Source organism: Panicum virgatum, chromosome 5N (genome assembly GCF_016808335.1).
Source record: "Panicum virgatum strain AP13 chromosome 5N, P.virgatum_v5, whole genome shotgun sequence".
Taxonomy (NCBI): Eukaryota; Viridiplantae; Streptophyta; class Magnoliopsida; order Poales; family Poaceae; genus Panicum; species Panicum virgatum.
The window spans coordinates 56,447,202-56,474,560 of NC_053149.1; the positions used below are offsets into that span (position 1 = coordinate 56,447,202).

Consider the following 27,359-nt stretch of genomic DNA (forward strand, 5'->3'; position numbering starts at 1 on the left):
TACTGTTACAGAAGCTTTATTTGATTTCATTAAATCAGTTGTTGCAATGGAGGCCATGAAACATAGTTAAGACAATGGTAACAGCCATTGTTAAGGCTAGGCTAACAGCCATTGTTAAGGCTGGGTTAACAGCCATTTTCATGGCAATAAAATATCTTTATTGCTGCTGTTACACAGTGAATGAAAGGGTTACAATTCCTGAATTTAGTGACCTTGTAAATCTTCCTATATATTGTAATCCTTGAGATCAATGAAAGAGAGCTTTTTCACCATACATTTTGTCTCCACAAAATTCTTCCTAACACGTTATCAGCATTGGCCCTAGCCAACTGAGTAGAAGAAGAAGAATTACCAAAGATTGTTACGGGAGTCAATCCAATGGAAGAAGAGATGTGCCTAGTGGACAGTTGTACCACTAACACTATACTAAGGGAAGTCAAATTTTTCCAAACTCTCACCAAGAGAGGACAAGTTTTGACCATCTCTGGACGCAATGCTATGATCGTTGGCTCCGGCAGGGCCACTTTCATACTTCCAATGGGTACTCAAATTCATATCGAGGAGGCATTACTGTATCCCGATTCAACACGTACCCTACTAAGTTATAGAGATATCCGAAAAATGGACTTCATGTGGAAATATATGAAGAACACAATAAGGAGTTCCTCCTCTTCACAGAAGATACCGGATATGGCAAACAAACACTTGAAAAAGTGTCTTCTCTCCCGTCTGGATTGTACTACACATACATCAAACCCGTACCACATTTTGCATACAAAGCGATTTTTCAGAATGTTGATACATTCAAAACTTGGCATGAACGCCTTGGCCATCCTGGCATCGGGATGATGAGAAAAATCATGAGTAATTCTAATGGACAGGGTATGAGCGACAGGAAATTCCCGAAATCCTCAGATTTTGTGTGCACCTCATGTGCAACTGGGAAATTGATTTTGAAACCCTCACATCTCAAAATAAAGGTTGAACCACTAAAGTTTCTTGAACGCATTTAAGGAGATATTTGTGGCCCTATTCAACCTTTGTCTGGACCATTCAGGTACTTTATGGTTCTAATAGATGCATCCACACGATGGTCTCATGTGTGTCTTTTATCGACACGGAACCATGCTTTCGCAAAATTGATTGCACTAATCATCAGACTTAGAGCAAGCCAACCTGAATACCAGATAAAATCAATCAGATTGGACAATGCTGCAGAATTTTCTTCCAAGGCATTCAATGATTATTGTATGGCTTTAGAAATTGAAGTTCAACATTCTGTACCATATGTCCACACTCATAATGGTTTAGCTGAAACTCTTATCAAGAGAATAAACCCCATTGCCAGACCATTATTGCAAAATTATAACTTACCAACCTCATGTTGGGATCACGCAGTTTTACACGCTGGTGACTTAATACAATTGCGCCCAACTGCATATCATACAACTTCCCCGTTGTAATTGGTTCGTGGTGATCCTCCTAGTATTTCCCATCTACGGAAATTCGGTTGCGCTGTATACGTACTGATCTCACCACCAAAGCATACATCAATGGGCTCTCACAGGAAAATGGGGATCTACGTGGGGTATTTATCTCCGTCGATCATTAAATACATGGAGCCCCTTACAGGAGATTTGCTCACAGCCCGGTACGCTGACTGTATCTTCAATGAAGAACATTTCCCGGCATTAGGGGGAGAATTCAAGTACCACACTAAATGCCCGAAAATAAATTGGAATGCCTTAGACACCCTAAAGGAGGATCCTCGTACCACAGAATATGAACTACAAGTTCAAAGAATTATTGATTTGCAGAATGCTGCAAATAATTTGCCAGACTCATTTACTGTGAGTAAAGGTGTCACAAAATCATACATTCCTGCAAGGAATGTGCCGAAAAGAGTAGAGGTACCAAATAAAACTATTCAACTCCCTATCTCAAAAGAGAGTGGGGGAAGTACGGCAAACCCTCGCAAGCGCACGAGGAAACAGAGGAAACAATCCTCTGACACAGTAAATGAAACTCAACATCAAGTTGACAGACACCAAGTGGATTTACCCAATCCACCTCCCACATCAACAGTGCACTCAATTTCTGATGATGGGATATTGGAACGCCCTGACGCTGTCGTATTGGGAAATACCGAGCCGTCAAATGGGGTACATGAAATTTCCACAAACTATGTTGATTCTAGAGAATCATTCGATCGTAAGACTACAATTGTCGACATATACTTTGCCTCATCAATTGCAGAAACCATCCAAAATGATCCAGATCCAAAATCCATGGTAGAGTGTAAGAAACGCTCGGACTGGAACAAATGGAAGGAAGCAATTGAAGCAGAGTTAGCCTCGCTCAATAAAAGAGAGGTATTCTCATCTGTGATACCTACACCTCCAAAAATCTTCCTTGTGGGTTTTAAATGGGTTTTTGTCCGGAAGCGGAACGAGAACAATGAGGTGGTGAGATATAAGGCGAGGCTTGTAGCACAAGGGTTCATGCAGAGACCCGGCATTGATTTCAATGAAATATATTCTCCAGTTATGAGTGAAATTACGTTCTGATATTTGATTTCACTGGCAACTCAAAAACGTCTATATATGCAGTTGATGATGTCGTGACAGTAGTCACGACATCATCAACTGCATATATATATATGAAGGTCTCTGCTAGGATCTCAATACCAAATAAAAGCGCAAATCACAATATGTATTGTGTAAAGCTCAAAAGATCACTCTATGGTCTTAAGCAGTCCGGAAGGATGTGGTACAACCGGCTGAGTGAGTATCTTTTGCAAAAGGGTTACTCCAATAATGATGAGCCCGTGCGTCTTCATAAAAAGATCCTCTACAGGATTTTGCATTATATCAGTGTATGTAGTTGATTTGAATATCATTGGCAACACACAAGTTATTGATGAAGCCCGCAAACATCTTAAGACGGAATTTGAGATGAAGGATTTGGGTAAAACTAAATTTTGCTTAGGTTTGCAAATCGAGCACCTTCACTCAGGAATTTTAGTGCACCAATCTGTCTATGTCCAGAAATTATTGGAGAAATTCAATATGGACAAAGCATATCCAAATAAAACTCCCATGGTTGTTCGATCTCTCGATAAGGAAAAGGACATTTTAAGACCACGGGAAGAAGGAGAAGAGATATTAGGATCAGAATATCCTTATCTCAGTCTCATCGAAGCACTCATGTACCTTGCAAACAATACCAGGCCTGACATTGCATATGCAGTGAATCTGTTAGCAACACATAGTGCTGCCCCGACTAAGCGTCATTGGACCGGAGCAAAACAAATCCTTAGATACCTGAATGGTACTAAGGATCTTGGCTTATTCTTTCAGAAAACCAATGATCCTATCTTAGTTGGATACACTGATGTTGGCTATTTGTCTGATCCCCACAATGCCAGATCACAGACAGGTTTTGTGTTCCTTCATGGAGGAACTGTTATATCATGGAAGTCATCTAAACAAACCTTAGTGGCTACATCTACAAATCATTCTGAGATTATTGCACTATTCGAGGCATCACGTGAATGCGTGTGGCTCCGCAGAATGATAAACCACATTGAGAAATCTTGTGGTATTGATTCCGCAGAATCACCTACCATTATCTATGAAGATAATGCCGCTTGTATTACACAGATGCAAAAAAGGTTACATAAAAAATAACATCACCAAACATATTGCTCCCAAATTGTTTTATCCCCATGAGCTTCAGCAAAGTGGAGAGATAAACATCTTACAAACAAAGTCTTGTGATAATCTGGCAGATCTCTTTACCAAGTCCCTACCTACTTCCTTATTCGAGAAATATGTCAAGGGAATTGGTATGAGACGGCTCAGAGACTTGCAAGCTTCAGGGGGAGACACTCTGAATGATGGACCTTATTAAACGCTTCACATTGCACTCTTTTTTATGAGTTTTTACCATCTGGTTTTCTCATACAAAGTTTTTAATGAGACAATGTTCGATGTAAGCATATGTCTTATCTCATGTTTTTCCCCACCGGGGTTTTTCTTGAGATAAACCAAGGCATGTATAATCATCAGAAATATTATTCCTAATTTTTTCCCCACAGGGTTTTTAAAAGAAATTTAAGCATACGTTGATCTCAAGATGGATTCGATCACAAGGGGGAGTGTTACAGAAGCTTTATTTGATCTCATCAAATCAGCTGTTACAATGGAGACCATAAAACATAGTTAAGACAATGGTAAGAGCCATTGTTAAGACTAGGCTAACAGCCATTGTTAAGGCTGGGTTAACAGCCATTTTCATGGCAATAAAATATCTTTATTGCTGCTGTTACATAGGGTTACAATTCCTGAATTTATTGACCTTGTAAATCTCCCTATATATTGTAATCCTTGTCTCCTTGAGATCAATGAAAGAGAGCCTTTTCACCCTACATTTTGTCTCCACAAAATTCTTCCTAACAGTTACTTCGAGGAAAACGACCAAGATGGTCCCTCTCCCTCCCCACTGCCACAGCGACAATCAATAAAGTACTAAAATGCACGTACAGAAGGACGCTAGATCATCAACCCGTCCAAATTAAAGCAGCACAACGGGAACAAAAGCGCTTTAGTACGTCGTGTTCCAGAACATCTTCAACAGAACGCACAAACGACGTGAAGATATTCAATCGTACGCAGATACAGTTCCATCAACCCCTGGCACAATGATGCGGCATCATGCCCCCGCACCCTCTCCTCTTTCGAGCTGTCATCTGCCGACGCCCTTCCCCCCTTGTCCCTCTTTACCGCACAAAGAAAGCTCACCGCAGAAGCTACCCACACGCTCATGTCCCTACCATACCCACTGAAGAACTCAAACGCACTAGAAACTGGTAGCATTTGGCACCTCTTGCATTCGACCTCAGCCATGCATGTGTTTATATATATAACCTGCTAGAAATCTAGAGCATCATGAACTAGACCAGAACCATTTTATACCGCCACTGATGGCTGCCGCGTCCTTCGTCACCTACCTTCAGAGGCCCCGGGAGCTGCCGGTGCCGGAGTTCCGGGCGCCGCCGCCGTCCCCGGTCACCGGCGTCCTCACGGGCAGCAGCTCGTGCCAGGATGACGACGAGATCGGCAGGTTCCTGCGCTGCTCCGCCAGGGTCCCGGTGCTGCGGCTGCCGGAGAGGCCTGGCCCGCGGAGGAACAGGAAGAAGCAGGCGGCGTGGGCGCCGCCCGTCATCGACGTGCGCGTGCTGGACTCACCGTCGGCGGCGCTGGCTGGAGGCGCGCAGGCCGTGGAGGCGCTGAGGTCGGCGGCCGTCGCGTTTGGCTGCTTCCAGGTGGTCGGCCACGGGGTCGACGCGGGTTTGGTCCTGGGGGCGTTACGTGCCGCGGCAGCGAGGGAAGGATCGCCGGCATCGGAGGAAGGTGGCGGAGGAGATGAGGATAGAGAGGAGCTGTGGTGGCCGCCCGGCGATGGAGACCGAGAAATTGCGGGAAATCGGCCGCTGCGAAATGGTGCCAAGCAGCTCAGGTATGAACTTTGCAAGTTAATGAACTCAAAATGTTGCGAGACTGACTGCACCGCGCGAGCGAGTGACCCAAAAAGGCTGATGATTTGAACAATTTTCTGGTGCGAATTCAGAATCGATCTGAAACTTTTGGATTTCGACACTGCGCAGGAACACAGCGGATGACTTGTTCGCTCAGCTTGAGCAAGCTTCAACCAAGCTCCTGCACGCCTTGCAGCACGGCAAGGAAGCTGCCGATGCCGCAGAACCAACATTGGCGAAGGCTGACGCGAACGCCTCGCTTCTCTGCATCCGCAAGCACCAACACGACGGCAGCAGCGCGTCCGGCCCGGTCAGCCAAGACGACGTCCTGCGGATGCTGGTACGGAGCTCGCGCTGCTCGCGCGCCCTCGCCCTCCACCTCTGCCCCGGCGCGTCGGGGTTCCACGTCTACTCCCGGCGAGGCTGGTCGAGGTTCCGGCCGCTGGACGGCGCCGTCGTGGTCACCGTCGGGGAGCAACTCCAGGTGACAACTACATCATTCTCAAGGGCAGTTCCAAACTTAAACTGGAAACGACAGATTGAGAAAGCGATCGGGCAAAAGGAAGGCCACAAAACTGTGTCCAAACGTACTAGAGCCTGTAAACAAGAAATTGGCTGAAACTTTATAATTCACAGGCACATTGCCATCACCGACATCAATATTCTTTATGATTCTGGCTGCGTTACTCAACTGTTTCACGTCCATGTATGCAGGCATGGAGCTGCGGGCTCTACAAGAGCGTGTCTGGGAAACCGGCTTACAGCAGCGATGATCTCCAAGGAGACGGCGGGGACGGTGCCGTGTCGGCAGAGTTCTTCCTTTCCTGCGCTTCGGTCAGCGCAGCAAAGGACTCCCGCAACTTGGGTGCCGGCAAGGTCTTCCCGCTGAATCTGCAGATCATTGTAGCAGCTTGCCTTGTGCTGGTTTACCATTTCTTCCTCTCATGGTAATGTTCAGCAGCTGCAGGGCTTGTTCCCCCTGCCTGAACATGCAAGTAACGGCAAAACTTGTTTGCCACTGTTAGCCAGCTGAAATGCCAGGAAAAAAGTACCAGGCAAAGTGTTGGTCGTATACCAGATCTACTCTAAATCACCAAAAGTGTTGCAATCAGCACCCTACTGTTACTTTTAGACGCGAGAAAGTTTTCATACACTGGATCCAATATCCAAAAATCAACAGCCCTGACCACAGATGGTACTTAATCAGACGTCTCATCCATATATGCATGGTAAATAGTGCTATCCAACAACATTCGACAAGAATAGAAAGCAACACAACAGGGAGCTGCATCCAGGGTACCAAAATCCCCTTTTCATGTTTCCAGTAACAATATATGAAGCCCCATTTTCCTTTAAATAATTATAAGGGTCATCTTCAAAGAACATGTATACCCAACAACATAATTTAGAGCTCAAGTGACAGACTCTTACCAGGGTCACTTCTTGTCAAGCCAGATTTTTTTGTTAGCTGGCAATAATCATGTAGCAGCAGCAACAACAACAACAGTCTTTTGTCCCAAGCGAGTTGGGGTAGACTAGAGATGAAACCCAAAAGACACAAATGTCATGGTTCAGGCACGTTGATAGCTAGTCTCCAAGCGCTCATATCCAAAGCTAACTCCTCAGAGATATCACAATCTTTAAGGTCTCTATTAACCAACTCGTCCCAAGTCAGTTTAGGTCTACCTCTACCCCTCTTTACCTTATCAACACGCTTTAGCACCCCACTACGCACCGGCGCCTCCGGAGGCCTCCGTTGAACATGTCCAAACTATCTCAACCGATGTTGGGTAAGTTTCTCCTCAATTGGTACCACCCCTACCCTTTCCCGAATAGCTTCGTTCCGGACTCTATCTCTCATTGTGTGCCCGCAAAACCACTGTAACATCTGCATCTCTGCTACACTCAATTGCTGGACATGTCGCCTTTTTGTAGGCCAACATTCAGCACCGTATAACATCGCCGGGCGAATCGTTGTCCTATAAAACTTACCTTTTAGCTTTTGTGGCCAGGGATCAAAATTTTGCCGAAATTTCTCGAATTTCAGTAATTTCGGTGGTGGCCGAAAGGAAAATCCGAAATTTTATAATACACTAATACATGTGCTATATAACTTTAGACTCATGTTTTCTATTGTTCATATTGCATATTTTTCTATTCCATAATGTGTATTCATAAATCACACTAATAGTTGTTTAGATCTAAAATTTTTTAGAAAAAACATACTTTATGTGCTAGTCTCAAAAAAAATTTAAGCGAAATTTTGCGAATTTCGGTAATTTCGGTGGTGGCCGAAATTTTTGCAAAAACGAAATTGAAAACCCTGTTTGTGGCACCCTCCTGTCACAGAGGACACCAGAAGCTTGACGTCATTTCAACCAGCCAGCTGAGATTCTATGCCTAACATCTTCATCAATGTCGTCATTCTTTTGTAGCATCAAACCTAAATACCGAAAAGTGTCCTTATGGGCCACCGAACCTAACATCTTCAGCAATAATCATGTAGCAAAGCACAAGAAATTAGAAAGATGTCATCATCCAAAATGGCAAAAAGGAAACATGATAACTATACGTCATGGTAAGAGTATGGCAGGAACTTTTTTAGTTCCTGAAATAACTAACCGGGGATTCAATCATATGGATTGCTTGCTTCTAATGGACCAAGTTCTGTTAGGAATAAGACGAGTCATGCAGAAGTTACCAAGAATGGAAGTAGGCTACCTGATGCTGAATCTTGCCACGATGCTGAATGGGTGGAGCAAAATGAACCAGGTGTATACATTATACTCTCCCCGCCTTTGCCTGGAGATGCCAGAGATCTCAAGCGGGTTCGGTTCAGCTGATGCATTTGTATCCTGCTCAGCTGGCAACTTCTATAGCTAGTACTCTACTTTTTTTTTTTTTTGCCAAACATGGCAGATTTAATGAAGCACAGGACATGTAGTACATCCCCCTTTTGCATAAAGGACCCTGCATGGAGTAGAAATTACAACGCCTCTTCTCCTATGCGTACCTCCGCCTGCCCAGACCGGAGCCAAATCCACCCGTCGCCATCGCTGGAGACTCCAAAGCATTTGGTGTGCAGGTGCCGCAAGATCCAGCGCCTCAGACCTGGTGGGACGCATCTTCCTCCAGTGAACGAGCGTCAGCAATCTCCACACACCATGGACAACGGAGGAACCAAATCCGACGCCGAGTCGCCAACACGCCGGAAAGGAGTCCCGGATGGCCGCCGACGAGGTAGCCGGCCAAGCAGACAAAGACCCCAACAAGAGGGAAAACCACAACTCTACCCCGCATCTCTTACAAAGGCGAGAACGCCTACTTCAACGGCAGGGAGTGTAGATACCGCCTCACTTACGCCGGCAAGCACGCCACCTCAACGTCTCCCTGCACCTCAATGGCCAGAGATGGCCACTTATTTGTACGGGTAGATAAGTTTAACCAGAGGCGTTCAATTGTCAACCATCAACAGCAAACAGACAGCACAAATATTTCGTGAGCAATGCACCTGAGTAACAATACAATGAATCAAGGATGACCTACCAGGAAATGCCCATACGTAACAAACCAATGAAAAAAAAAATTATACACACATATGGACAGTCACAAAGCAAGCTAGAGTATATAAGGACCTCGCAAGCAGCACAACTCAGGCCATGTACAAATAAAAGAATTGACCTATAAAATTGGTCGCAAAAAAACCAATTGAGCAAAGCCACCAGTAGCCTGTCCTCAGAAAGCAGCATAACTGATAATATATGATAGATTTACTCCCATTCACGATAAGAGGATCAAATTTTATAGCAGACACTAGATACGAAGCTTGTTCTCTTCAGAAGAGATCAGCTTTTCGCTTCTGTAGTTCTTGCTTCCAATTTGGCTGTTGGTAGAATGCATCCTTAGTCATGCCAAAAACAGTTTGAAACTCACTATCTGATAAGTATGCCTGCAAAACCAATAGAGTAGTTCAATTAAAATTGAACTTATGTCCTGACGTGCTTTCCTTTAAATGTAAAGCTCATTTCAAGCAAACTCAAACATTAACAGAATTGGTTGGATGAGCAACAGTAGAATATATGTACGTATGATTATAGAAAGGTGAAAAGGAGTTGTCGAAAGAGAACCAAATGCATCATATAACAGAAGCACACAATTTAGCTGCAGCCAAAAGCCAAAGTAAAGTTACTTATTGATGCATGAAACCAAGAAACAATTCAATATCTATTCACATCCTAAGGTCATTAATGGAAATTCACAACTTTAAGAATGAGGGCGGAGACAAACCTCTCTGCGTTTGTAATCTATCCCACGAACAGGATCGGTGGATTTGGTTATCAAGCGGTCATAGCTAAAGGTTGCTTCACCCACATTCTCTGTTGTTTCTTCCTCTGGGGCCTCAGCCTCTGCTCCATCAGCCTCAGATGGTGCCCCTTCTACAACATCTTTTTCTTGGTGAAACACAGAGGACTCCCCAGCTTCAGACTGAGGAGAAGATGCACCAGATTGAGTTATTACAACCCTGTCAACATCTGCATTGAAAAAGGGTGTCAAACATTGAAGTGATAAATATGCCAGTAAGGAGGTAATGGCCTTCATCTATGATTCATTCCATTCGTCAGGTTTACCAACAACATCAAATAGACGACTAGTGTTCCAAGGTTACACTTGCAAAACAAAAAAGACAAGCCTTTAAAGGAAACATTTTGAAGAAACAAGGAAAGCAAATCAGAGAACTCAAACACCTAACAAGTGATTCCTTGAAGAATGGTACTGGAAAGAAACGTGTAGCTCTACCTGTCTTATCTGCTGTGCTGCTAGCCTTGGCTCGTAGATTTTCTGAAGATCCAGATTGCTCAGCAGTCAGCACAGAGGACAATGCAGCTACAGCAGCTGCTCTTTGAGATCCTTGACCTGAACGAGATGGAGGTGGGGTGGGAGTTTTGGGTTTTGAGGATGGATTAAATGCATTTGATAAGGCAGCAAGTGCAGAGGCACGTTGAGTGGGTCCATCGCCTGTGCTTTTAGGCCTCTCATTAGACTGACATAAAGATCAAGAAGCTAGTTACATTGATGTTTTCATAAAGAATGTATAATTCTTTTAGCCAAAATGTATACATATTATGAGGAATCAAATCAACTATTTAAAGTTTACCAGCTTTTGTTGGGACGATGGATTAAATGCAGATGATAGAGCTGCTAATGCAGATGCCCTCTGAGTGGGTCCACCATTACCAGAGCTCCTAGGTGCACCCTACAAAAGAACTATGATGTAAAGATTGCACTTGTTGAATATTTATTTGCATTTCCGAGTATTGGTTCATGGAACCTTTATACAGTTCAAGAAATGGTTATTCATGCAAATATTAAGTCCATCGCCTAAAAGCAACTTAAAAACTGAATGTTTAACATCCAAGAAACTTGTTCAAGAAAACCAAGCATATATTCTTATGTAACTTTGTATCTTCAACTTAAAATCTCAGGCTTACCTCAGAACGAAATCCAAAAAGTAGCGAGAGTTTCTTCTGGAATGAATTCCCATGAACCTGTATTAAGTATGATACTTATTATTTAATATGGTGCATTTTGTAATAAAACCTTAACCTTTCAGCAGGAATCGATTAATATCTCTTGTATGATTAATATCAGATAGAACAGAAAAGGCAAGATAAAATATAATGTTTCCAAGAGCTTACCACAGATTTTGTGTTGTCCCAATTGAAGTACGTCTTGAAGAAGCATGGCTCATTCCCTTCCATGACTTTATATAGTGGTACATATGAAGAAAGATCTTCAATAGAATTTGCATGCTCTACATATTTCTGGGGAAAAGTAATAATTACATATTAAATAAAGGTACAACAGCAGCAAACTGGAACTGACCAATACTGAATAAGGTCACCACTTCAGTCAATACCTGGCCAATTTCAAATGCCTTCTGCTTCTCTTTTGACTCCACACATTGACCAATCCAAATGAAGACCTCACCATGTGTGTCCAGTATCATCATGTCTTCAGTTAACAAATCATCTTGGGAGAAGTTGAAGATCTCAGTAACCTGAAGCAGCTCATAAAATCACATACCTGGAACTGTGCAATACGAAGGAATAGATCTAAGGAGAGCAAGTGCAAGAGGACTGACCTCCAGTCTCCCTGGTCAACGACGAAGATTGTAGCACAAACAAACCCAAGCAACCAAATGATGATTAGGCCAGAAACTTATATAACGTAGATATTTCACATGAATGAAAGGAAATAGAAACTTCATATGGATACAAAACTTGATGAAAGTATGAAATTTACAACAACTGACCATTCTTGAATGAGAATGCATACAAGTGAGGCTCTCTAGCAATAATATCCTGAGTAGAATTTCTGTTTGTATAACTCTGTTTCCCACCAAGTGCAAACCAGAAAGCAGAACTCTCTGTCCCCTCCTTGCAATGCTTCACTGCAACACCAGGCTGTAAGATTGGAAATATCAAAGTTTAGCAACAGATATTGAACGAGACAAAAAGCAGAGCTTCACAAGGTTTTGGAAGTTCTCAATTGATTTGTAGGACTTAAAAAGAGTGATAGAAATTTAATAGATTGGGTTCAAGCTGTTCAAAGGTGCTCTCATACCTTCAAAAATTCAGCAACTTTTGCTGCCCACTGCTGTTGCTCATATGTGCTAGAATTGCCAAGCCACATAAACATAGCATTTCCAGATTGCAATACGAAACACTCTGTTGAGCTTAAAGATGTTGCCACCTATAAAATGATTACTGGTCAGCTAAATGATAAGCAACTGAAATTCACTAAAGCTCTTTGTGGAGGTATTTGTCGAGTCAATGTTATCCTATAATACAACACTAAACAATTTACACATTATCAAAAAGATTCCAATACAAAGATTCATCCTCATGTAGTAGAAAGAGGTAGGTATAGTACCGCATCAACTTGAAGAATCTTGTTGTTGTGGATCGATGTCCCAGATACTCGAAATAGAGCAATGCCTTCGGAAGAATAAGTCTCACCAGTCACACCCTTTTCTTCTACAAGCTTCTTGTACCCGGACCCAATTCCACCCTACATAATTTATTGATTTGCCAGATACATATTATCCATATATATTACTTAGGTAGGCATGGAATCAAACTAGACAACCATTACTGACAATAACATAAAAGGGACGCAACCGATTATGTTTGGTAGGCTTAACATATACCTTCAAGATAACCATGGGCTGGAAAAGAGCAACGAATTGTGGGGGCTCCTTCCCTTGATATATGCGACCCTACAAAAAAACTATCAATAACTCAGAAGTTGTCTCTTTTGAACAAATAGCTCAGGCATATCTGAAATAATAAAATGCACCACCAGAACAGGCCGTCCTTTCAATGAATTCCACATTGTATTAGCTAACTGAGATGCCATCGTTTGATCATCCTGCGAAGCAAATGCCAAAAAGTTAGATCCAGATCACTTGTAAAAGTCAGAAGCTTACTCTGCAAAAGGAAAAGCATAAGTGCAAATTAACTTCAAAAGAATTTATGCCACCAGCTTTGCAGATGAGCAGAAACTGTTTGGTTTTAAGTCTAAAAAAATGTTTTTACTAAAAACATTAAATTTCATCAGCCAACATTCTACCAGCAAAAATAAACGTTGCCGACACAATGAAATTCTAAGCACAAAAGTAGAAAGGTAGAAAGGATGCAAGAACAGTTTAAGACAGCAACATAAGTCTGGCAGCATGCAAAGTATATTACCACCAAACTATCCTTCCCAATCCAGTAACTGAGATAGTATTCTTCTTTCTTGTCGCCTGAATGATATGCATAGAGAATGATATAACAGTTTCCACTGTAAAACTTTCCGATGTCCTCTTTCGGCAGAGCAGTCTTAGTGTTGCCATCAACACACCATACCTGTTACAATTTGTTATGGTAAGGACATGTCCCTTAAATGTCTTTTCAGTTTACTTGTTTCAAACAACAAAGCTCATAAAAAGGAATATTGATCAATGCAACCTCAAGCTTTCCACTGCCTTCAAGTAAAGGAGGAACTTCCTCATTTACTGGAGCGGTGTTTTTTGCAGCTCCCTTTACATCAACACCTTGTTGTTTCAACAAAGCTGAAATATAAAAAAAATATTATCACCAGTAATCTAGGGGGAAATTTCATTATCCTTATAATTGGATGACGTACCTGCAACTTTTCCCCTCCCTTCCTCTACGCCAGGGCTCCCAGCAGCATTGCCCACTGGCCATGATTCAAACTTGGACTTGAAAGCATGACTCTCATAACCTTGAATGACTTGTGTAACTCTTGTTGTCTTTGGACGCTTTTGATTAATAAGGAATTCCTGAACAAGACACAACCATGAAAGTATTACCTACAAGAAATGAAAGCAGGGTGTGTGTGTGTGTTTTTTTGGGGGGGGGGGGGGGGGGGGGTGCTGAGGAAAGAAAAACAGTTCAAGAATTTACCTCAACCGCTTTGGTGGCAGATTTTCTATCCTCCATTTGAGTTACCCGGCCAACCCATACATATATTTCAGCCCCACAATCAAGTAAGAAACATTTGGTATTTTCAAGCATAGCTTTTGTAAGAGCTGCCTCTTCCAGCTTCAGTTGACCATCATTGATGCTGCATGGAGAACATTTCATAATAAAAACAAAAACTCGACCACTGGAGGAAGAACCACCCCCTCACAGCATTACAATTAAGAAGGGACCGGTAAAATACAGAAGGCACAATTGGTCATAAAGAACTTAAAACATGATAGAATCTCAAAAGTAGTAAGACGGAAGTGCATATTAAACCAAAGCTGCAAATCAGAATACATCTAGGTACCTTAGCCCATTTATATCTAGGAGGTACAATTGCATGGGAAACCACAGAATCATTGATATGATTTACAGAAATTGACCAAGATTTAAGAGACCGGATTTTGTGCCCACGTAGGCATATGCCCACCTGAACATGCACCGTCGGATGCATTTCAATCGACGTGGATTAAATGTGAGGTGCTACCAGAGACTACCGGCATGTGTTGCGCTAAAAACATCCTATTGGCTAGCTACAGGCAGGCTCAGCTCCTTCCACGGGTTCACGGGAGTGCACGTAACTTTTCTCGTTTTCTTCTTGGCTACTTCTGGACGTCCTGTGCTGCTCGTGGTTACTGCCACATCCACCACCTGCAAGCATGTACTCCTTCCGTCCCAAAAAGAATGTGAATCTCGCTTCTCGAGGAGTCAAACAATTTTAAGTTTGACCAAATTTATAAAAAAATTACTAACATTTTATATCTCCAAATAAATTTAGTGTGAAAATATAATACATGATTAATCTAATGATATTTATTTTGGAAAATAAATCTTAATATTATTTTCTATAAATTTAGTCAAACTTAAAATTGTTTGACTCCTCGAGATGTGAGATTTACATCCTTTTTTGGGACGGAGGGAGTAGCTCGGGAATTAGATGCGGCCTCCCCCTCTTCCCGTCTCCTCTTTCCGCAGGGAGAAGAACGTCCAAGTACACATGCTCGCCGGCGGGGTGGGAGGACTTGTCGCAGTGGGAGAGGCAGACCGCGGCGTCGTGCCCCACGGCGTGCAGGGACTCGGCCAGCAAGCGGAGGAGGTCAGCCACGCTCCGCCCACCCTTGGCGCTGTAGGCGGCCGCGCCCCTCCTCCATCGTAGAGGCCGAAGGCGCTGCTGGAGTCGGCGGTGCTGGCAGGCGGTGACAAGGGGTACTTGGAGTACCCTCGGTTCCTACAGGACGCCGGCAAGCCGCCCCACTTCCTCAAGCAGACGGTGACCGCGCCAACCGTGGCGCCAGGCTCGCCATCGTTCCCGGTATTCTTGAGCTTCGGAGGAGCAAGTGAAAGCAATGACGCGGCGAGCCATCAGTGGTGGCCGCAGGGGATCCTTTTCTTTTTCTTTTTTTGAGATGAGAGATGCATTTGTATTCATGGACTCTTTTCGAATAAGCTTTCATTGCTTTCTTGGTGAGCATCTAGTGAGAATTTGGCACAGCCCATGATTTGGTGGTTCTTTCCCCTATGATTTCTCTCTTTTCTATTTCTTGATCTGAATGTTTTCTGGTTGCACCGTTGCACGTCAGAGTGGGTTGAAACATTGCTGAAGAAATGTTGTTGGGTTTACTCCAAAAAAATTCTGCTTTTTTGTCAGATTGTTAATCATGTTATGTGCAAATGGAAGTGAAATCTTACGCTCTGACACACTGAGTCAAATTGCTGGTGGGCTTGACTCAATTCAGATCCTAGTTTTTTTTCAAAGTGTATATTCAAACTGACAAAACAATATGTCTAAAACTTTAAATTAGATATGACAGAAACTGTTTCAAGATATTGTCCTCTTGCTGGAAATCAATTGGAAATACCTGTAGAGCTTTGGTGCCGTAGTTTCAAGTACAACATCGTCATCACTCACAGGTTTTTTCCCTATTGGTGCAAAACCTCCAAAAAGGACCCAGAATTCACCAGAGTCTGACTCTGCTTGTAACTTCCCATCATCTGATATAAAAAATAAACTAAACCATAAGTAGAGCAAAAGATGGCCAACAAATTTACCAATCTAAAGTTGATATGTCCCTCACCGACGATTGCAACATCAGACACACCACCATGATATTTCTCTTTTAAATATTGGATCACTTCCAATGCTTTGGCCCTTTCTTGGATATTGGAGTTAGCACCATTAAACTGGTATATCTTATTTTCAGTATCTAAGACAAACACGTCATCATGGTTTAACGATGACCGGGCGAAGGGAACCTGAACAAGTAAGGCAGCATCCCGGAATTATTGAGCAGAAAATTCAAAAGGGCACGCAGCACATAAATCTTCCATACCTCTTTAACTCGTATAGCTCTCTTCCCTCTGCAAATATACAGCCGTGTTACAAACTTCTCCTCTTCAGGCTTTTTGAACCCAGAGGCGAAACCACCCTCCAAAGGTATAATGCAAGGCTTGAAGTATGACAAAAATTTGTCAGATTCATAACCTTGGAGTTCCCTATGTTGGATTGCACGACCTCCAAGGACGGCATCAAGTTCAACTGTCTTGATGGCCGCAGTCCCAGCTTCATCCTGCAATACAAGCAATAGTCACAAGGAAAGCTAGCACAAGTACTAATAATACAGAATTTAAGTTCAAAGTGCATACTTGACTTGAATCTTTCCCAATCCAGAAGTGGATATCATACAGATACGCGCCACCTTTGGCACAGGATGTCTATAAAAAAAAATACAGAAATAGTTAATATTTTTTGTCTTATGGAAAAATAGGAAGACCTTCGTAATGGATATGAGAAAACAGCACAAGCAGGCACCTGCAGAACTATGTATGAATCTCCACAGTAGAATTTACCATAATCAGATTTTGGCAACGCAACTGGTTTAAAATCTTCAATACGCCATATTTCTGTCCCACTAGATGATGCTAAGGGATGCATTAATATTTAATAAACAAATTCTAGATTGCAAGTTTGAATAACAGAAGAAAAAAATCTATCAAAGCCAACTTCTCAAAATGTAACTGGAATAGACTGACAAACATATGAAAGGATACACTTTCTGGCCAACTCCTTGGAAAGCAGGATCTAGCACTTTTGTAGTTGACATCTGGAAGCAACTTTTCTGGGATTAATTTGAAGAAAACAAGATGATAGCAGATGGTTCCACTGCACAACAAGTGTGCTGAATATTAGAGACACACCATATGCTGAAAATGGAAAAACAATTAACAATAAAAAATGTGACAGTCTGTTTAATCAAGAAAACAATAAAAAAGAGAAAAATATTAAAACCAAAATACCCATGACAAACAAGCGGATAAAGAAGTTCTGAACCAGATAATATGGATATTAATGCACAAGGTATGGAAAATTATCGTGATTCAAAATTGTAGCTTTAGCTAGATAGAGCTTTAACTCTTGTAAAAGTCAGCTGATTAGGCCTGATAATCAACCAAGAAAGAATGGATAACCTCCCAGTTTACATACAGTATAGGCTGTATAATTGCTAAACAGATGGTGTGCCTGATCGAGTAGCTTTTCAGAATACTGGTCACCTGGAGTATTATGTTACTTGAGCTGTACTTCCTTACTATGTCTTACCCAAGCATATCAGCGCCATTTACTGTGCTTATGTGCATTCATTTCAGGCCACTTGTGTTGCCATAACAGTATAATAAATCATTTCTTAAAGTGGCGCTACGCTAACTGTTAAAATTTTCCTCTGCTTGTCACCTCAGCTACTAATTAAGGTATCCATTTTAATTCTTTCACTTATCTATTCACTAGTTTCCTTTTCATGACAACAACTCATTTCTATCTACCTCTGTCAGATCCTTTACAGGTACTTATCACTTAGCTCGATCAAATGCTTACCACTTTAGTCAGTTTGGTCTTCAGTCTCAGATTGTGAGCCCTGATTTATCTCCATTGCTCATCCTATCCCATAACCATGAAGTTGGTATTGCTTTACTAAAATTCAACGGATCGGGATGAGAAAATATTCATACAGAGTGTGCCAACAGTGTGATTGAATTAGGATATCACATTGAATTGGTGAAGTTCCAAGTTCCTTTTGCATCTAGTTGTCTACATTAAGTGGTTTCTTGATCCTTCATCAAATATGGGTTGAAGTTAGTGCTAACAGACAGAAAATAAAAAGGTAAAAAGAAACTTTGTGCAAATAGTAATCAGCATTGAATTGTTTTTGCTATTGCCTAGAAAAAAGTAGCAGCAAGTGAATAGTGATTAGTGAGTAGTTGACTGATTCAAATGCATGCTACTGGAATGTAGACGATGTTTCGTATACCTTTACCTAAACAGTAAATTTACTATGTATCCAAATATATCAGGTTAGTAAAAAGAGACAAAGCGATACTCTCAACAGATAGGGTGCATGACCCTAAGTCTCTGCTCTAACCAACAGTCACTCTACGGTCACTATTCGTGTAAGAAAATTCCAACTTGTTCCTTTACGAAGTACTATGCTATCTTGTAGCTTTGCACTTTCCCTCAACTCCTGGCAAAATAGGCATTCATCATCCCTGGCATATTTGTGTTGTACTTGTCCCCATGTTCATAACTGGTGCGCTATGAGCCTATGCTTTGACCAGATACCGACAGTGGGGCATTTGTCACTTTTACTTCAGTAGCCTTTCCAGCCTTCAAATCCCAAATATCCCGCCTGCAGCAGCAGCAGCAAGTCCAGTCGCGCTATATGTGTATGCACTTCGTAATTTCCCCAATCCATGGTAGAAGATAGCAGCTGCACGCAGCAATGGATTGGGTCAAATGGTGATGCTGATCATGATGTTTTGCCTTGTTTACGTGTGCAAGTTCGTTGCGGGTGCTAGATCATGCCGATTGCTTCCAGCGAGACAGCGCGATGACTGGTGCACCCCTCGCGGCAGGTAGGGGTGGGTCACTGCTCAGTTGAAGCCTCTTAAATTATAGAGATTATTAGGAAACCTATAGCAGCGCTCGATCGCAGCACATGAAATCAAATCGCAACAGAATGCGTGAATACGATACGGATTGGATTTCATGGCTAACAGCAAACAGGCGAGGCGACCCTGGAGAACAAGAAAACAAGCAATTCGCCCAGGGGAGCTTAGCCATCCTAATTCCTAATGAGCTAGATGAGAAACTCAACGAGACCCCGGACGGGTGGATCTCCACAGGGCGGCCTGCGGGACAAGACACAGACGCGCAATTGGGGACAGAGAGAGGCGATACCTGGATCTGGATCGAGTGGCGTTCTGCCGGTGCCGGGCGGGCGGCGGAGGGCGTGCGTCGCCGCCGGATCTGTGCGCCGGGAGAGGAGGCTCCCCGCTGATCGCCGGATCAGGGCGAGCGAAACGCGGGGAGTGATCAGTGGATCAGAGACGGAAGGGGAGGCCGGAAAGCGAGACAGGGGGGAGGAGGAGCCACCTGGAACAGAGTGGCGAGCGTAAATAGGGAAGGGGAGCGGCGATGATGATGAACGGGACGGCAGGCAGGGGCCTGCTGGGTCGCTGGCTGGCTCGGCCCTCGGCCTTCGGCCTTGGCCGGCTCTCTCCTCCTCCTCCCTTGCTGGCTGGCCTGGTGGGTCGGAGTAGGTCGTAGCGCCACGCTGCGGACCGGTGCACAACGCCTCGCAGCTGCGGACCAACACACGCGCGGAGTTTTTGTTTCTGAAAACTGGAAAATTGGTTCTTTACCATCAAAAGATCACCATATCTGTAAAATACCACTAAATGATGACCGTCCCGTAAAATACCACTGAAATGTGCAAACCCGAACTGAAAGTACCATCCCGTCATCTTTCAGCAGCGAACTCAATTAACCTGGACAAAAATACCCCTAGACCGTGAGTGGGAGCTGAGAAGCTTAGGATTCAGCGATGCGCGCCTGCAGGCCCTTTGGTCGGGGACGAGCGGCGGCCTGCGCCTAGGGGGCCGGCCAAGGCACCACGCCGCCTGGCGCCTAGGGCCGGCCAAGGGATGCGGCCTGGAGTCCTTGGGTCGGGGACGGGCGCCGGCCAGGGGCTCCCTTCGGTCCAGCCGTCCATGGGCTCTAGCCGGTGGGAGGGGCGGCGCCGCCGGCAGGAGGGGTCGGAGGAGCGGCGGCGCTGGCAGGGGGCCGGAGGAGCGGCGCTGGCACGGGAGCAGGGGGAGCGGCGCTGTGTCGCGAGATTGGATGAACGGGAGGCGTGGAGCGGATAAGGCAGGCCCAGCGCCCCTTGTTTTTTTGTTGGTCATGAGACAAGGGTAGAAGGGTAATTTCATATTCGTATTTTGTGCTCAAATGAGCCAAATCAAAAATTTCCGTGAGAAATTCTAACAGAATGCTAATTTCTAGTAACAGTTGCACCTTTCAGTGGTATTTTACATATCGGTCATCTTTCAGTAGTATTTTACAGGTGTGGTGATCTTTCGATGGTACCGTACCAATTTTCCTAAACCTCTAACGCCGCCGCCCACCGACCAGGAGGCCGGCAGCCGGCTTGCTTGCTTTTTCAAATTTCACCGACCCACTCCACCTCATCCATGCTCCAAGAGCTAGAGCCAGCCCAAAGCATATTCGCCACACATTTGGTCGGTCATACTCATACGCTACGCTCGTTATAATAAAAGCCAAAACACGCGGCAAAAATCTCTCTCGAGCTGGAATTTCACTTTACTGTTTTATCAACCAAGCGTGTGCAGTGCACATGAGTTCCACGTCGAATGGTTTAGTTCCCGTTCAAAACCTCATTTGCGTGTAAACAAACCAAGCAAAAAAAAGTTCAAAAAAAAAGAGAAAGAACATCGAGACTCTCTCTCGCTGTCTTGGCAAGAAATTAAAGAAACATGGATCAACTCAAAGGCAGCCGATCTCCTCCTTTTCAGTTTTCACGCCGGTGAGAGCTCGCTGATTGAGCCATGCCGTCTCCACACGGCGCAATGATGGCCCGGCTCGTGCACGCATCCGATCATCATCGACCTGATTGATTCATCCAGCCCGCCCAGCTCATTGATCACGCCATCTCATTCCGGCCGGACCCCACGCCCCAGCCAGCCGCGCCATCAGCAGCAATGGCTAGCACGCACGGGCCGCGAGCGTGTGATCGAGGACACACACGCTGCCGGCTGCCCCGCCCGCCGCTCGCTCGAAGCTTTTAGAAGGAGGGGGCCGGGGCCTGGGCGCCGCCGCGCCGGCATGCCATGTGCCGCCCCAGCTGCGAATCGGGTCGGCAGCAGGAGGGGTACGGGCGCCGGCGCACGGCCGCCTGCCCCTGCCCCAGCCCGACCGCGCGCTCGCTCACCACTGGCAAAGTGCAGCGCGGCTGCGCCTGTCTAACCAGAAAAAGGGCCTGATGATTCAGGGCGTTGGTTGGGAGCATCGACGCCATGATCTTATTTCCTTCAGGATTCGTTTCCATGATTGCATTGGAGGAGGTTGTGGTGTATCATCCATCCCTCCCGGCTCACGTGTTCTTGTTTCCTTCAGGATTCGTTTCCACACATGATGGTGCTTCTGTTCCGCTGCCCACGATCAGATCAATGTCGAATTCATTCCTATGGTTAGTTAATCCAAAACGAAACAGCGTTTCTCTCTGCATAGCTGCCGCGCTGCTCCTGATCTGAACGTTGGTAGGCCTGCAGCCTGCTGCTGTTACTGCAAAAAGCGCAATGGTTTGGTACACAGGCTGCAGCGCGACACCGGAATCCAGTGGCTGCCCTGCATTCCAATTCCATGGTTCGCAGACGGAGTGAGTGCTGGGCCGAGTATGTAGGAACACGTCAAGGCACGCCCCGGTGGTCGGCGCCAACCAATGTTGAGAGCTGAAGGCCCAGGCAGCAAAATCAGATCAGAAACCATCGCTGGTTGTAGTGAAGGATTTCAAATCGAGCGACGAGCCGACGAGAGAGATGGAAGTGTTTGTATCAACTCGCCTTGCAGAACTTTCGTAGGCTTTTCTGTTGAGTCTGACTTGAAGTGTTCTAGAGTTCTACGACGGTCGTGTATTATTAATGCTTTGCACATTAATTTATTTCTAGTCGATTAGCCCAAAACTGTTTCATCAGGAGAGCGTATCATTTCTCTCAATCGATTTACCACCACGACTTGCAATGCCATCCTTCGTTTCCGAAAACAGCCAGTCTATCCAATTACTACTGCTCAACAGAAACTTGAGAATTTTCTTCATCGCAGCTCCTAGAAATTCTTGTTATCGCCTTAGCGCATTGATGCCTATGAGTTGGGAGCTTTTTCAGTAGCCAGTTGCCCAGTCCATGGATCACCCGAAGTATACACACATTGCCGAATTACAACCACGTACCTTTGGACATTTGAACCATTAAACATAGACTAATCATAAAACTAATTACATAACTCATTTGTAAACTATGAGATGAATCTTATGAATCACCTGAAGTATACTTCAAATGCTTCAAATGTCTACTCCCATCAATTTTGCAACTAAACAAGGTCGCAGTAGAATGATTCACCATGCCGTGCCTCCACTCCCATCAATTTTTTTTCTGGAATTTTTTACGCACGCGCAAACGCAAACAGGGATTATCCGGTGATCGCGGGGTGGTGGTTATCTCATTTACCGACCACCGACCACCCCCAGCCAAAAACTTCTCTTTTTCACCCCCCTCTCTCTCTCTCTCTCCACAGATCAATTCAGAGTCTGAAATTAGAGCCTAATTAGAGCATGTATACTATTGCAATTATTGTAGCAATTTAGTGTCTACTTATAGCCTAATTAGGCTCATTAGATTCGTCTCGCAATTTACAAGAAAACTATGTAATTCGTTTTTTATTTCATCTAGATTTAATGCTCCATACATATAATTTTTTTTCCCGATGTGATAGATTTAGAATTTTGAATTTTGCAACTAAACAAGTCGCAGTAGAATGATTCACCATGTCGTGCCTCCACTCCCATCAATTTGTCGTGCCTCCACTCCCATCAATTTTTTTTTGACACAGTTAACGCGCGACGGGTCGCGCTAAGGTGAAGCGTGCGACCCTCTCACTCACCTTATCTCTGCGGACCGCCTGCACCTCCCTCCACCTCATGCATCTTTCCCTGACCTTGCCTGATTTCGCTGCCACTCACGTATAAGATGCATGTGGGGATTTTTAACATGCGCTTGTTCATTAAAAAAAATTATCTCCTTCATATGATTTCTGTTTTGAATACGAATTGCACCATTGTATTCTACGTGACAAGATGAACAAAACTAGATCCCACTTGCATATATTTTAAAGATATTTTACACTAGTAGCAACTTATGTGTAAATTTAAATTTCATAATATTGAAGGATTTGCTACAATTTATATATATAAGTTGCTAGCATGTATATGTATCAATTTTTGCTAGTGTATATATGTATCAACTTGCGTGTATAGCATGTAAGAACTATTAGCTTTTTTGGCTATAAAATACATACTAATCATAATATCTCCATCTTATAAGTTGCTACTGTAGTTATGTCCGTTGCTATAGTATTTTCAGAAAGATCTTAATAGATAAAAGTTATATAATATAAGATGTCATATTATCTGAGTATAACTAGCTATTTGTTTTACACATAAGTTACTGCAAAATCGAAAAGTTCCATACATATATAAGATAAAAGTTGCCACAAAAATATTTATAAATTATTAAAAAATAAAGTTGCCACAAAAGCATAATTTGTTATAAGCACAAGTTGTAACAAAAATAGAATATATCGTATACATAAGTTGGCAAAAACACCGGATGTCATACACATAAGTAGCAAAAAAGAGTAAGTTGTTGTACATATAAGTTTATATACAATTATCATAAAAATTATTACACATTTATATAAAAGTTGCTAAAAACATAATCAATTATACACATGAGTTGCCACACATATAAAATATAAGTTACTACAAATAAAATATATCATACACTCATACACCACAAAATAAAAGTTGTTATTCACATAAATTGTTACTACAGTGAACCAATATATACACATAAGTTGCTACAGAAAGAGAGCCAATCGTCATATAAGTTAATACTACTTCACAAATATCGTCAAAATATATGCAAGTGGGATCTAATTTTGTTCGTCTTGTCACATAGAACACAATGGTGTAATCGGTTCTCAAGACGGAGGTAATATAAAGAAGATAAAATATTTATATGGACATGCATCTTTAAAAAAAATATGTAAGGGAAGAGAGGGAGAGGGAAGGACACGAGGGAGATGCCACGTGCATAGCAAGGCGCTCTCTTGCTTTGACCTGTTTTGCTTGGACACGAGGGCTAATGAATGTGACTCTCTTGTAATGGGCTATCAGTGGAGGAAGCCCAGACGGATCTGCTGGGCTCAAGAGTCGTGCTGTCGCGCACCTGCGCGACTAATCGCGGGTTAGATTTAGGTGCGCGACTAATCGCGGGTTAGATTTTTCCATTTTTTTGGAACTTTTTACGCACGCGCAAACGCAAACGCAAACGCAAACGGGGATTATCCGGTGATCGCGGGGTGGTCATTATCTCATTTACCGACCACCGACCACCCCCAGCCAAAAACTTCTCTTTTTCACCCCCTCTCTCTCTCTCCAGATCAAATCAGAGTCTGAAATTTTGCTGTATGGTTCGGCGATCCGCTTCCCATATGCATGATTTTTGCTGGAATTTTGGCGAACTTCTGCCACTGGCAAATGAGGACATCCCGTGGCCGCGGGTGGCCGACTGGCCGTTGTTTCATTCCCGAACTGATCTTTCCCGTCATCCTTTCTCCCTCCCTCTACAGATCACATGACATTGACATTGAGATTTTGTGGGATCCTAAGGAACTCCATGTCCCCTCTCCATGATTTTTTTTTCTGATTTTTTGAGCGCCTGAGCCACTAGCAAATGGCGATTATCCGGGGATCGGGGGAGGATGATGTTTCATTTACCGTCCACCCAAGCAAAACTTTCTCCATTTGTTTCTCTTTCCTCAGATCACATGAGAGTCTGAATTTTTGTATGGGGTTTCTGAGATTAGCTCCGCGTCCCATTGATTTTTTCTAGAATTTTTCAGCATCTATACCGCCGGCAAACATGGCTCCGCCATGATCGGTGGTCGGTTCACCGACCTGCTGCTCCAAAGCGTTGACCGATGCCTCGGGCACCATCTCGCTGCCTGAACTGCGGCATCGGCGAGGCGCTAGCTCCGCGGATGCGTCCCGTCAACGAGGGAGCGGGGCGGCAAGGGAGCAGACGAGCAGTGCACATGGAACAGCGGCTAGCGATTCAATTCCAGAGGACGGAGGAAGGAGCATAGTTACAGTTAGAGCATCTCCAGTCTAGGCAGCACGGACACAGATACGCGTATCGGTATCGGAAGGATACGGATATGCAGATACGACAATTTTTTTTAAAAAAAATTCGATACGCTGATACATTTTACTATTTTTTAAATAAATAAATAATGGCTCATATTAAATTTGTGAAAGTAATTATACTCAACGGTAAGATATAATAATCTGGACTGCCCTCTTCTTCTAATCTAGACTGCCCTCTTCTTTAGCCCATTCTTTAGCCCATGTAACAGCCCAACTCCTCCCCCTCCTCTCATCTTCCTCTCTCTCTCTTATCTCTTCAGTCTTCCCCGCGCTGGCGTGCCCCCCATCTCCCCTATCTCCCGACGCAGCAACGCCCCTTCTCTTTTCCTTCTCTCTTCCCCTGCGGATGGAGAAGCTGAGGGTGACGGCCGGCGGCCGGTGCGTGCGGCCGGGGACCTCGATGCGCTCGTTTCCGTCACCAACGATGAGGATCTGGAGCACCTCGTCCTCGAGTACGACCGCCTCCACCTGCTCCGCCCCCACGCCGGGCTCCAGCGGCGGCTCCAACTGCGGATCCACGCTCCGGCTGAGGGTCTTCCTCTTCCCCGTCTTCCTCTTTCCCGTCCAGTCGCCCCCGCCGCAGCCGGCCGGCCTCCTCGAGCCCAAGCCGGAGCGCCACTGGTTCGTCCTATGCCGTATCTATGAGCCAGATACGTATCGGCCCACGTATCCATTATTCTGCAAAAATAACAAAAATCGGATACTCCGAGGATACGTATCCGGGCGTATCGAACACGTATCCGTATCGGATATGTATCCGATACGCGATACGCTCCCAAAGTCACATATCCATGTTACAGAGTCTCCAGCAGCTCCTAATCCTCAATCAAACTACTATATTAAGAGAGTCGATAAGATTGTAGTGCTCTAGCAGTCTCCCAAAATCTTTCATTTTCTCAATAATTATTGAAACATTCCAACAATTCACTCCACCTCTCCCTAAATAAAGGGAGGAGTTGTGACTCTCCCAATAAAGTAGTTGAATTGGGAGAAGATTATTTGGAGACTGCAAAAGTAACTCGCCCAATAATCTTAAAACTGCTATTGAGATGTCTCTCAATACCAGTTATTGAGAAAAGATTATTAAAAGATTGCTGGAGATGGTCTTAGTCAGTGGAGACTGGAGACACAGAGCAAGGATGGGCGGATAAGAAAGATAAAGGAAAGAGAAATGACTATAGAAAGTGAAAGGAGAGGAATAACAAAATTAATATTAAAAGGAGAAAAGAATAAAAGAGAACATGATTATTAATCTATAGTTATACTAATTATTTTATTTCACATAAATCACACTGGCAATCAAATCAGATAGCCAAGGATACAATCACTCTGTTCGCTTGACTGTGGCTGGTGTCGTTTGTTATGAAAGAAAAGTAATGCTGACTGGCTGGTGGCTGGTGCTGATTTGATGTGAGAGAAAAACACTGCTGGCTGATTGGCTGACAAGCCAAGCGAACAGAGTGAATGAATATTTGACATCTTCCATCATTTGTAAAATTATAGAAGAAGTTATCTTCCCATATATTTTTCGAAATGGTTTCAGCTCTATAAAGAAAAATTCAAATTGGTTTTAGCTCCACCAGAAAAATCGCTTCATTAGAGAAACCATATCAAATGGCAGATCCAGGAATGGATCGAGGGGAGGGATGACTGATTTTCTTCTTCCTCCTCCTTTCTTTCTTCTTCCTCTCCTTCTTCCTACTCTTTTCTTCTCAAAGAATGGAGGGGAGACAAGGGACTCTATTGTTTGGAGCCCCTCTAGACCACCGCTTGATCCGTCCCTGGCTGTGTTTTTTCAAAATGGAGAGGAGGCTCAAAGGGGCTCTATTGTTTGGAGCCCCTGGACCACCGCTAGATCCTCCCCTGACCCTTGGACCACCGCTAGATCCCCACCTGACCACAACCAGAGCCGTTTTTTTAGTCAGAACTCTATCAAACAAGCCCTTAATAATTTTTTTT

General features: G+C 43.9%; 2 protein-coding genes across 2 annotated transcripts; one reads left to right on the forward strand and one right to left on the reverse strand.

Annotated features, from left to right (window-relative positions):
• Positions 1 to 4,798: 4,798 nt before the first annotated feature.
• LOC120672202 lies at positions 4,799 to 6,670 on the forward strand. Its single transcript, XM_039952511.1, has 3 exons — positions 4,799 to 5,520; positions 5,669 to 6,023; positions 6,254 to 6,670. Exons 1-3 carry the CDS (start codon positions 4,985 to 4,987, stop codon positions 6,488 to 6,490), a joined length of 1,128 nt encoding a protein of 375 aa, XP_039808445.1. The 5' UTR covers positions 4,799 to 4,984; the 3' UTR covers positions 6,491 to 6,670.
• Positions 6,671 to 8,997: 2,327 nt separating this feature from the next.
• LOC120676442 (villin-2-like) lies at positions 8,998 to 19,486 on the reverse strand. Its single transcript, XM_039957702.1, has 26 exons — positions 19,298 to 19,486; positions 18,110 to 18,827; positions 17,939 to 18,034; positions 17,119 to 17,271; positions 16,880 to 16,979; positions 16,714 to 16,782; positions 16,401 to 16,637; positions 16,146 to 16,323; positions 15,930 to 16,062; positions 14,011 to 14,170; positions 13,730 to 13,886; positions 13,552 to 13,655; positions 13,291 to 13,449; positions 12,902 to 12,970; positions 12,750 to 12,818; positions 12,473 to 12,610; positions 12,164 to 12,292; positions 11,853 to 12,003; positions 11,682 to 11,692; positions 11,457 to 11,597; positions 11,236 to 11,361; positions 11,029 to 11,085; positions 10,695 to 10,793; positions 10,337 to 10,580; positions 9,827 to 10,071; positions 8,998 to 9,488 (listed from the first exon to the last, which is right to left on the reverse strand). Exons 4-26 carry the CDS (start codon positions 17,169 to 17,171, stop codon positions 9,375 to 9,377), a joined length of 2,943 nt encoding a protein of 980 aa, XP_039813636.1. The 5' UTR covers positions 17,172 to 17,271; positions 17,939 to 18,034; positions 18,110 to 18,827; positions 19,298 to 19,486; the 3' UTR covers positions 8,998 to 9,374.
• Positions 19,487 to 27,359: the final 7,873 nt, after the last annotated feature.

Coding starts and splice junctions, on each gene's coding strand:
- LOC120676442 (XM_039957702.1), bottom strand. CDS start 17,171: ATGTCAACTACAAAAGTGCTAGATCCTGCTTTCCAAGGAGTTGGCCAG. Junction 13,887..14,010: donor CTGCCACCAAAGCGGTTGAG/GTAAATTCTTGA, acceptor TGTCTTGTTCAG/GAATTCCTTATTAATCAAAA. Junction 10,581..10,694: donor CATCGTCCCAACAAAAGCTG/GTAAACTTTAAA, acceptor TCTTTATGTCAG/TCTAATGAGAGGCCTAAAAG.
- LOC120672202 (XM_039952511.1), top strand. CDS start 4,985: ATGGCTGCCGCGTCCTTCGTCACCTACCTTCAGAGGCCCCGGGAGCTG. Junction 5,521..5,668: donor AATGGTGCCAAGCAGCTCAG/GTATGAACTTTG, acceptor GACACTGCGCAG/GAACACAGCGGATGACTTGT. Junction 6,024..6,253: donor CCGTCGGGGAGCAACTCCAG/GTGACAACTACA, acceptor CCATGTATGCAG/GCATGGAGCTGCGGGCTCTA.